The 12,377-nt window shown below is 30.7% G+C and overlaps 1 protein-coding gene across 1 annotated transcript in view; it reads right to left on the bottom strand.

Moving 5' to 3' along the window:
* The window catches only part of LOC126888281 (kielin/chordin-like protein), a 496,360-nt gene that overhangs the window by 66,436 nt on the left and 417,547 nt on the right, over nt 1-12,377 (bottom strand). The window contains exon 5 of the mRNA XM_050656396.1: nt 1,590-1,766. Coding sequence (XP_050512353.1) covers nt 1,590-1,766 — 177 coding nt within the window. The remainder of the gene's footprint in view (nt 1-1,589; nt 1,767-12,377) is intronic.

Genomic DNA, 12,377 nt, shown 5'->3' on the forward strand with positions numbered 1-12,377 from the left:
ACGGCAATGAAAGAGCTAATGCACTTGCCAAGAGAGCATCAGCTACAAAATACCTGGGTCTAGAGCCGGCCGTGGGAGTGCCAAAAAGCACCGTCCACGAACGAAAAAAAGCCTGGATCCGAAGCCAACACAACTCACACTGGGAGAGTGGACCCGATCAAACACATGGCAAGATATATATCGGACGGACATGTGCTAGTAGGGCTGAGTTACTGCTGAAAACAAGCAGGAATCAGCTCAGAGTCATAGGTTTCTTCACTGGACATGCGCCAGTTTAGGGTCACCTGCATACAATGGGGCTGTTTCATGGAGAATTGAGCTGCAGACTCTGTAACAGAGAACTTGAAACAGTCAAACATATTTTGCATGACTGTGAGGCATTGGATCGGAGGCGGCAAACACTTTTCGGAGACATCGAAGTGACTCCAAATATATATGGCACCCACCCACTAGACCTGTACAAGCTGGTACAGGGTTCCAGAATTCTGGAATGGGTTTCATAAACGAATGGAAGATGTACAATAAGCCAAGTGGCTGCAGTACAACCGGTTCACAGCAGACGGCTTCCAGGGAAAAAAACCCAGTAATTGCACAGATATATGAAAAATATCATATGTATAAAAAAATATATTTTAGAATATGGAAAATTGAAAAAAATACAAGGTGTACCTACTATTTAAAAAAATCTTGCGCCATTTTGGAGTAGTGGCACACCGAGTATATCACTAATTGCACTAATTACAGATAATAAGCATAATATGAGGAATTGAAATATTACTTTTGTACACACACATTGAAATAATCCATTGTTTTTGAAAACTATTTCCGACGTGGAAATCGAAACTCGAAACGTCAAATTAAACGTATTTAAGCGGATATTTTTTGTTAATTCGCAATAAAAACAGTAAATAATATTGAAATGCCACAAGAAAATAGCTTCAGAAGAATAATTTCTATGTTTGGGACATTCATTTATTTAAATCTCACATGTTAATGTGACGCTATTTAATAAAGCAAAATAATACATATTGTTAAAATAGAACAAACATTTTCAATTTCATTGCAACACGAAACTAGAGCCGCATTCTATTTTAATTCAATCAGAGAGCACTGCAAGTACCCTTACCAGTTTCAAGACTTATTAGTCTTTCATCAGGAGGCAAATATTGCAGATCTCTCTCTGACTGAACCAGAATAACCACCGGCGTGCAGTCAGGAATTGCAACGAACGAAATGGCAACGATGCCCTAGCAACATCTGCTAGAAAAAAGTTTAAGTTTTCAATCTAATAGCACACAAAATAATATTGAAAATGAATCCCCTGTACTCCGATCAGAGTAAAAATGAAAATTAAAAATGAATAAAAATTTTCAATTTCGTTGCAACAGGAGCCGCATTATATTTTAATTCAATCAGAGAGCAATGCAGGTGCCACTACCGGCATAGCTCTATCTGACTGAACCAGAAAAACCCCCGGCGTGCAGTCACGAATTGCAACGAACGAAATTGCAGGGATGCCCTAGCGACATCTGCTCAAATATAAATAAAATAAATATATAAATATAAATAAAAATAAATATGGTATTTACCTGCACAAGTCGGACAACACCTTCCTGGTTCGGGTGGAAGTGGTTTCGCACAAGGAGTATGACATCGTAGGGTAGATATCGTGATCACACCGGCTTCACATCGCAATATATTACACGGATCTTTCGGATCTGTCCACTCTGTATCACTTTGGTGGTAGTGACCGTTGTAGATGCAACCTAAAATAAAAAAGATATTAAAATCAAGATCATTTTTGTTATAAAAAGTATTTATGAAAAACCAGCGTTCTTGCGATATGTATATGATTAATAAAATATTTCTTAACCCGGCACCTGCCACGTGGCTTTGCAAGGCGCCAACTGCCACGTGGGGATCTCACAGCACCCCTTAACAATTTTCTGTGATCCACTTGTTTAAAAAACAAAATAATGTGTTTAGTAACACAAGAATATAAATAAACATGTTTTATTAACTTATTAGCCACTAATATGTTATAAAAGTTGAAAAATAAAATGAAAAAGGTGTTATAAGCAAATTACCAAGTACCAAACCATAATAAATGAAGTCAAGTAAAATATCTAAAAAAATTAAGATATAGTGAGTATAGAGTCTATATTAATAATTTAAATCAGTTATTTCAATACAAAATGTAAATTTGACCTGTTTATATCAAAAATACAAAAAAAATTTAAAACATAAAGTGCCAGATGATGACACCCCAATTCGACTTTAGAGCTATAAGTTCAGAATGACACTAAATAACCACTTTAAACACTAACACATATATACTATATAATATTATAGAAAGCTACTATGACGCACAGCTCGCTTACCAAACTTGAAATACCAAATATTTGATAAAAATATGTTATGGGGTGCTGGTAGATCCCCACGTGGCAGGTGCCGGGTTAATTAAGTAATATACCATTCACTTAACAAGATTTGCTAAAAATTACTAGTGATTTATTCAATTATTGTATTCTTTTACTTCTATTGTTTCGTTTGTTTTTTATATGAACTGTGTAAATTTTCTATCTGTTCTTCTTTTTCATGGTGGTTTACATAAATATGATCTTGTCCAGCCTTCTTTAGGAATATACGGTTCTTCTTTTTTCCCAATGTTCCTTCTCTCAAACTTTTTGTTTTCTCTATTGTTATTGTGACAATAACTTTCTCTCAGGCATACAGGGTTAGGTAGATAAACGGCCTATTAGAAATATCACGAGAACTACAGGCATCAGAATCATGAAGATTGGAATGAAGGGGTTTTGAAGAGTGATCTATTTAATGCAAATATTTTCATCTATTTCCTACTTCCGGTTACACTGGAAGTTGCTTATAACTTCGTTTTTTAAATGGGACAGCCTGTATATTTTTACATTTTTTGATTCTTCGCGATGTTTTCGTTTTTGAAATGTAAGGTTTTGTAATGTTATACCTTGTAGTTTAAAAGATAATTAGTTTTTTTTATAAATTTCGTAGCAATATTCACACCCTGTAGAATTGTAGTAGTTTAACATCAAAAATTATATTTATGTTCAAATAATTTTTAATATAGTCTACGACTATGTATTGTTAAGAATTGTTACCATAGCTAAATTTTTAATTTTAGTATACAGGGTTGGTAGAAATTCGGAATGAGCATACTCTGAGTTGTCTTAAATGGAACACCCTGTATTTTAGTATTATAATAACATTATATTTTATGGCAATTCTTTATTTCTTAAGCATTCCCTATACCTAATAGCTTTAGTTTTTGAGTTATTGGTGATTCAAGCCAAACTATAATTGCAACAAAAAACGTGAAATTTTATTAGGTTGGACGTGAAAATATTCAATCACAAATACTTTTTCAGAAATAAATACATATTAATCTAGACTGATCCTTAAAATTACCAATAATTGTTGAGCTATCAAAATATCTACATACAGTCGGAAAAATGAAGGAATACCCATGAACGATCACATCAATCACTGATTTTGTATTTGCTGTCTTTTTCTATAAATAACAAACGTTTGTTATAGAAAAAGACAGCAAATACATAATTAGTTCAGAGAAATAAGGGAAAAAAATATCATGTTTGTGACACAACCCCGTCCAGGCCGAAACCAAATTTTTTGAGTATTATGGACATCTATATTAATAACCTATATGTTTCCTGCAGCCGATTTTGATGATATACATAGTTATAAACAAATGAAGATCAAAAAACGGTAAATTTTAGCTTTTTTCGTCTACAACCAAAAAGTTAAGCATTTTAAACAAATTTGAGAGTGAGAAACTCATAAATCGTATAAAAAACTTCAATATGGCGTCCGCTGAATATGTCTATCCTTATTGGTTGCTTAGAAAATTGCAAAATAATTCATAAATTTTGAGTTTTTATAAATATTCATAAGTTATGTAAAAATTAACTTAGAACCTTCTTATTACATGGAATGCTGGGACTTCTGGTGCTTAAATTATACACTATATTTCATAACAATTGGTCAAATAGTTTAAAAGTTATTTAATTTGTTTATCCCAAATTAATTTTTTTTGCAACACTGTAAGTCAGAAAATGATGAAATTACAGTAATAGTTTGGATAGTTTATGAAAGAAGATGATTTATGCTAATAATTTAATTTAAAAAAAATGACAAAAAATAATTCTAAGTATCGCAAAATTATTTTGCAAGAACATGTCGATTTTTTGCTTATAAACAATTAGAATAACTTTTTAACCATTACCCGTAGAAAAACTATTTTTTCATATTTAGAATGACTGAATTTTATACAAATTTAAAAAAGAAAAAATTGTCCTAGGACAATTAGGGATGAAGTTGCCCCCTCCCCTTTTTTTAAGTCACAGCAGCTTTCTTTATAAAAATTACGAAATCAGATCAGTCACATTTGAAAGAACATACTTCAGAGCTTTAATGTACCAAATATAAAAAATATATACTTACAAACAAATCTTACACAAAGCTTCAAAATGTGAGCCTTAAAATCGACCGGTTTTGAAACTTGGGAGATCGATGAGAAGGGGGACGGAACTATTAGCTGTATCTCTTGTTCTCGCCTATGGATTTCGACGTTTCTTTTTTTAATTTGTATGTACTTTTTGCGTACAGTACGAGTATGCATTATTTAAATAAATTAATTGTTATATACACCATCAAATTTGTTTAAACAATTTTTTTTCAATTTTTCTTATAATATTTTAAGTAATTTTAATCACAAAACATGAATATTTATGAATAATATAATAATACATAGTTTTTTATTAAACTTAGTAATAATTTAAAGTATCAAAAAACAAATTATCCCATTCAATTGTTTCTAAAAATAGTATTGGTCTATGGAAATCAGAAAATCTCAAATCAGATTTTGGTACACTATTTTTTGGTAAACATGCTATTAGATGAATGAAAAACTGAAGTTACAGAACCACCAAACAAGAGATAAACGTAATTGAGTGGGGTTGGAAATTAAGCTAAGAACCGTTAGTATCAATCCGATCAACAGATCTTCTTTATACACAGGCGCCCATATAAAAATTTTCAGGGGGGCAGACGTGAAGATGTTCACATTATATTTTGTATACTTTGGATAACCATATATAGTTAATAGCACCCGAAAAGCTAGGGGGGCCACGCCCCCCCCCCCTGCCCATGGCATATCTTTATACCAGATATTTTATTAAAATAAACTATCTGCTCTTGGAAAAACTGGTTGCACCGAGTACTTGTTAGTACAGAGATATAAATAGTTTATGGACTTCGATAACCAAAACCTCTATCTTTCTCTATTATCTATTTTGGAGTTTCTTTTTTTAATCTGTATGTACTCTTTGCGTATGTTACGGATATGTTTTTTGTTAATAAAGTGGTTATTTAAATAACTATGTAAATTGTGTAAACAATTTTTGGAAATTCTTTTACGATATTTTTAGGATGACTTTGTTGGCAATCATAGGATTGGATCATATGCACTTGACTTTACAATAACTTATAATAAATAGGTAACTGATAATTGTTACATTTTTCATAAAAATACAAGTATTCCTAAATAAATCTCCTTTAATTTTATTTTAATAGTCTTGTTATAATACCAAAATGTATGAAATATCTTAATTTTTGCTTTTTTGCAATCTTAAAATTATAACTTTCAATCTTGTAAGATACAATTATTACAATGTTGTAGAAAATTTCTGAAAATAATTTTGTTCTTTTTATCCGCTCTCTAATTTTGTTACATTTCATTTTTCGTTTTCTAGTAGCATGTTTATCAAGAAATAAAACTTAGTTTATTTGAGATTTTTTATTTTCAATTCAATATTATAAGCCAATGTTAGATTTAAGAATAATTGAATAGGATTAGTATATAATAATTACGGGGCGTAACAAAAATACAGGTCATAAATTTAATCGCATATTCTGGGACCAAAAATACTTCGATTGAACCTAACTTACCTTAGTATAAATATGCACATAAAAAAAGTTACAGCCCTTTGAAGTTACAAAATGAAAATCGATTTTGTCCAATATATCGAAAATTCCGCGAGATTTTTTATTGAAAATAGACATGTGGTATTTTTATGGCAGGAGCATCTTACAAAAAAATTATAGTAAAATTTTGACACCCCATAAAAATTTTATGGGATGTCTTTTTGTGTACGTTCAAACTTTTGTGTACGTTCCAATTAAATTATTTTTGTACCATTAGTTAAACACAATGTTTTTAAAACTTTTTGCCTCTCAGTACTTTTTCGAAAAGTCAGTTTTTATTGAGATATTTTGAATATTAGTCAAATCCACCACATATTTGTAAATATGGTTAAGTACGATTATGGAGACTTGGTAATCGTATGAAAATTTATTTATAATTTACATTTTTAGGCATATTTTGAACCATATTAAAAAAGAAGCCACATCTTGATAAAAGGTGCCTTATCGAAAAAATACTAAAAGACAAAAAAGTTTTAGAAATATTGTGTTTAACTAATGGCACCGCAATAATAGTTTAATTGGAACGCACACAAACATTTGGGGGGTGTAAAGGAATAAAATCCCCATAATATTTTTATGTAAACATATTAAAAAAGAAGCCGCAACTCGATAAAAACTGCCTTATCGAAAAAATACTAAGAAGCAAAAAAAGTTTTAAAACAGTGAGTTTAAGTAATGGTACCACAATAATAATTTAATTGGAACGTACACAAAAGTTTGGGGGGTTTAAGGGAACAAAACCCCCATAAAATTTTTATGAGATGCACAAATTTCACTATAGTTTTTCTTTAAGATCTTCCTGTCATAAGAATGATACATGTCCATTTTCAATAAAAAATCTCTAATAGTTTTCTATATATTGGAAAAAATCGATTTTCATTTTGTAACTTCAAAGGGCTATAACTTTTTTTATGTGCACATTTGTATTAAGGTAAGTTAGGTCCAATCAATCTATTTTTGGTCCCAGAATATGTGATTTAATTTATGGCCTGTATTTTTGTTACGCCCTCTATAACTAATATGTACATTTTACAATAAAAGTTACATCAAATATTATTTAAAAAATTGAAAAAAAAATTGTTTAAACAAATTTGATGGTGTATATAACAATTAGTTTATTTAAATAACGCCTATTCGTAATGTACGTAAAAAGTACATACAAATTAAAAAAAGAAACAACGAAATAAATAATCGAGAACCAGAGATACAGTTAACAGCTCCTTCCCCCCTCTCATCGCTATCCCAAGTTTCAACGCCGGCCGATTTTAAGGGCCACATTTTTAAACTTTGTGGACGATTTTCTTGAAAGGAAATCTTTTGTATACTTGGTAAGTTAAAACTTTGAAGTATGATCTTTCAAATGCGGCTAATTTTATTTCTTAGTTGTTATAAACAAAGCTGCTGTGAATTAAAAAAAGAAGGGTGCTAACTTCTTCCCTAATTGTGCTAGGACAATTGTTTTTCTTTATAAATGTGTATAAAAATTCAGTCTTTTTAAAATGTGGAAAAATAATTTTTCTACAGGTAACGGTTAAAAAATTATTCTAATTGTTTATAAGCAAAAAATCGACATGTTCTTGCAAAATAATTTTACACTATTTAAAATTATCTTTGTCATTTTTTTTAAATTAGGTTAATAGCATAAATCTTCTTCTTTCATAAACTGTCAGAAGTTTTACTATAACCTCATCGTTTTCTGACTTATAGTGTCGCAAAAAACATTAATTTGGGATAAACAAATTAAATAACTTTTAAACTATTTGACTAATTGCTTTGAAATTTAGAATATAATTTAAGCACCAGAAGTCTCAGCATTCTGTGAAATAAGAAAGTTCTAACTTAATTTTTACATAAGTTATGAACATTTATAAAATCTCAAAATTTATGACTTATTTTGCAATTTTCTAAGCAACAAATAAGGATATAGATATGCAGCGAACGCCACGTTGAAGTTTTTTATATGATTTATTAGTTTGTTACTCTCAAACTCGTTTAAAATGTTTCACTTTTTAGTAATAGACGAAAAACGCGAAAATTTAGCGTTTTTTGATCTTCATTTGTTTATAACTATGTATATCATCAAAATCGGCTGCAGGAAACATACAGGTTATTAATATAGATGTCCATACTACTCAAAAAATTTAGTTTCGGCCTGGAGGGGGATGTGTCACGAGAAAAATCCTATTTCTCTGGACTAAATAAGTGATTGATGTGATCGTTTATGGGTATTCTTTCATTTTTCCGACTGTAGTTAAGATTGTTGTTGCGATTAACAATTAAGCACAAATTAAAGCAGTTAGGTATATAGGGAATGCTTAAGAAATAAAAAAGTGCCATAAAATATCATTTTATTACAATACTAAAATACAGGGTGTTCCATTTAAGAAAACTCAGAAAATACTCATTCCGAGTTTCGACCAACCCCGTATACTAAAATTAAAAATTTAACTATACCTACTAATAATTTTTAACAATAGTAGACTACATTAGAAATAATTTGGATACACTACAATCTTATTGCGAAATCAGCTGTAATATGCCAATGGCGTTAGTAACTAACAACAGTTGTCGACGCATTTAAGCTAAATAAAAAAATTATATTATTTTAGTTACCATAAAAGTGCGAAACAATCATGAAAGACGATTTTTTTACTTTAGATTCAGAGGCAGCATGGAAATGAGATAAGTCCACTTCAGTATACTAGTTATGCCACAAAAATGTTACAAACAACAGAAAGATTTTTATAAATGCTTCTTAGACTTCGATGACAAAACATTTCATAGCGTAGCGTTTTAACGAGCTACTATTAGAACGTTTACAGGAAGTCGGTTTAGATAGGAGGAACATTAATCTGCTAAAACACTTATAATGGAACCAAAAGTTTAGGATTAAGATGGACGGTTCCATATACGGAAAATATACGCAGTACGTATACAAAGTAGAAATTAGAAGATATGTGTTTTACCCCCTCTTCCAAATTCATATTTTTGACGGGATCAAGGTGAACGGAGTAAACAGCATCAGATACGCCGATGATACGGTGGTAATTATGGATTTCGACTTGAGTCTCCAACGAGTCCTCGACAGAACCAACTTGGTATGCGAGCACGGCATGAAAATCAAAAAAATGATCAATCTGAAAGAACAAAAATATACCTCACCCTTGTAGAAAAGACGGGTAGATTTTAGAATAGGTCAATAAGTTCAACTACCGGGGATGTTGGATCGATGGCAGTCTTAATCCAAATCTAGAAATGGAGTAGAGAAAGATCGAGTATGAAACAAATAAGAGAATTTTACAATGGTTAAACCCTGTAGTTGGCTGTATACGTTCAATAAGACAACCTAGAATAAAGTAAACACTTCTGTTGTATGTAGATATACAGCGTGTCTACTTAAGTTGGAAACATATGGGAAACATTTTTATTATTCATTTTACGAAAAAAAGTTATTCTTTATAAAAAGTTCTACATGCTCTAAAACCTAAGCTTCAATCATTAAATATCAAATTTTATTAATATTATACGAGGTATGTCAAAAAATATGAATTTCGTTCAAGGGTACATTTATTTCCCTGAATATCGAAAATTCTTATTAGGAAAAGTTGTTTGGAATTAAAAACTAAGATCAAATATGCATTTATATGCTCCTAATTGAAAAAAAAAATATTTTCCAAACTTTTCTCAAATTTATGGATACTTAACTTCGTTTTTATTTATTACACATAAGATAACTCTTTTATTATTACTTTTACGAAAAAAAGTATTCTTTATAAAAATCTCTGTATGTCCTAAGCCCTAAGATGCAATCATCAAATATCTCATTTTATTAATTTTATACGAGGTATGTCAAAAAATATGAATTTCACTCAGGAGTAAAGTACTTTTATTTGTCACAATATTGAAAATTGTTATAACAAAAAGTTGTTTAGAATTCAAAACAATGTTTCAATATGAAATTACATCCTTCTATTTGAAATATTGTGAAATATAAAGGTACATACATACTATACTCATGAGCGAAATTCATATTTTTTGACACACCTCGTATGAAATTTAAAAAAATTGATATATCATGGTTGTATCTTAGTTTTTAGAATATGTAGAGCTTTTTATGAAGAATAACTTTTTTTGGTAAAATGAATAATAAAAGAGTTAAGTGTTATATTTGTAATAAATAAAAACGATGTTGGGTATTCATAAATTTGAGAAAAATTTGTAAAATATTTTTTTTTTCAATTAGAAGCATGTAGTTGCATATTTGATCTTAGTTTTTAATTCCAAACAACTTTCCATAATAAGAATTTCCGATATTCAGAGAAATAAAGGTACTTTACCCTTGAACGAAATTTATATTTTTTGACATACCTCGTATAATATTGTAAAATTTGATATTTTATGATTGAATCTTAGGTTTTAGAGCATGCAGAACTTTTTATGAAGAATAACTTTTTTTCGTAAAATTAATAATAAAAAAGTTTTCCATATGAAGAGTATAGGGGAAAAACAAAGAATGTCACATTTTATACATATTGAGATAAACACCAATAAAGGTTTAATTCTTATGATATCTAAAAACTACTTAGAAGATTCTTAGCATAATTCTAGCAATTATTAGTCTATAATCTTAATATAATATTAGTCTATATTAACTTATTAATTTAATAATGCACCAACAAACTGCTAACATTCCTTATTTTTGTCCAGTGGCGTGCGGACCATTCTGGTCCTTCGCCTGGATGCAAATTCTTAAAAACTTTATATAGACTGATCTTTCTGGTTATTGTTCTGAATCGATAGTCTAGTCAATAGTACTCATTTTTTGCTACCGCATGGCGAGAAAATCCAAAATTCATGAAAAAGTGACATTCCTTGTTATTCCTCTGTACTCTTCATATGTTTCCAACTTAACCCCTTCGGTACGGTGATGCAAGATGCACCCGTGTGCATCACGCTTGACTGTCCATTCAGTACGGTGATGCACACGGGTGCATCATGAGTTTTCGTTCGCCATATACGGCGGGCCACCATCTGAATATTTCAGGTATTTTTGTTCCGTCCGAATTACCTTATTCAAATCTAAAAGTGGGGAAACCACGCCCAAAAGTGGGTGATGTCCAGAAGGAGATTAGATTTAGTTAATTTGATTGGTGATAAAGTGATAAGGTTGTTTGGATGTTTGACTGATGGGATTGTGTGGGAGGTGAAGTTACTGTGCTGCTGTTTACAACTTACCTTCCCATACCTTGCAAGATAATGCGAATGGAATTTCCCAGCTTAGGAGACTGGGGCGATATCAAGCACAAAATAATCTGGGGAATTCCATCCGAATTATCTTATTTATCTTTTTTAATAATTTTTGTGTAAAATGGCATTTTATGAATAAAATTTCATTTAATTCACATACTATGTAGAATAATAAATTTAATAAAAATAGTTTTATTTCTAAAATTAGTGTAATTATTCCATTAACTTTAATTAGTTGTAGTGTGATACTGTATTTTAACCGACCGCGCGAAGCCGCCCGGTAAGCGCTCGAATCCGTATATAGGAGCGGACTTGCCGAATGACGATCCGGCACGAAGGGGTTAAGTAGACACGCTGTATATTAATTTATTAAAAATTCTTTAAACTTGTATACACAAGGTAGTACAAAATTACAAAACACAAAACGTTTTCGCTCTAAACTGACCATCATCAGTGTGAACGTCCGGTGTACGAGTATTTGGAACTAGCCACTTCATAAGGTGTAAAAACCTCTAAATTACATTGTTGGTATATTTAACATTATAAAGTAATCGACATAAAGTCGATGTATTAAGATTATTGGAAAACCATGTGGATGTACTTCATCCATGCTCGAAAGATGCACGTAGTGCTCAGGTGAGAGATGAGAGGACGTTGACACTGATGATGGTCAGTTTAGATCGAAAACGTTTTGTGTTTTGTAATTTTCAACTACCTTGTGGATAAAATGTTAAAGAATTTTTAATAAATTGATATATTATATACATACATATTACTTTATTCTACGTTGTTAACAGTTGGTCGTTACCTCTCACCTGAGCACTACTTGCACCTTTCGAGCAACGATAAAGTACATCCACATGGTTTTACAATAATCTTAATACATCGACTTAATGTCGATTACTTTATAATGTTAAATATACCAACAATGTAATGTAGAGGTTTTTACATCTAATGAAGTGGCTAGTTCCAAATACATGTACAACGGAAGTTCACACTCATGATGGTCAGTTTAGACCGAAAACGTTTTGTGTTTTGTAATTTACTTTGTGGATAAAATGTTAAAGAATTTTTAATAAATTGATATATAC

Source organism: Diabrotica virgifera, chromosome 7 (genome assembly GCF_917563875.1).
Source record: "Diabrotica virgifera virgifera chromosome 7, PGI_DIABVI_V3a".
Lineage (NCBI taxonomy): Eukaryota > Metazoa > Arthropoda > Insecta > Coleoptera > Chrysomelidae > Diabrotica > Diabrotica virgifera.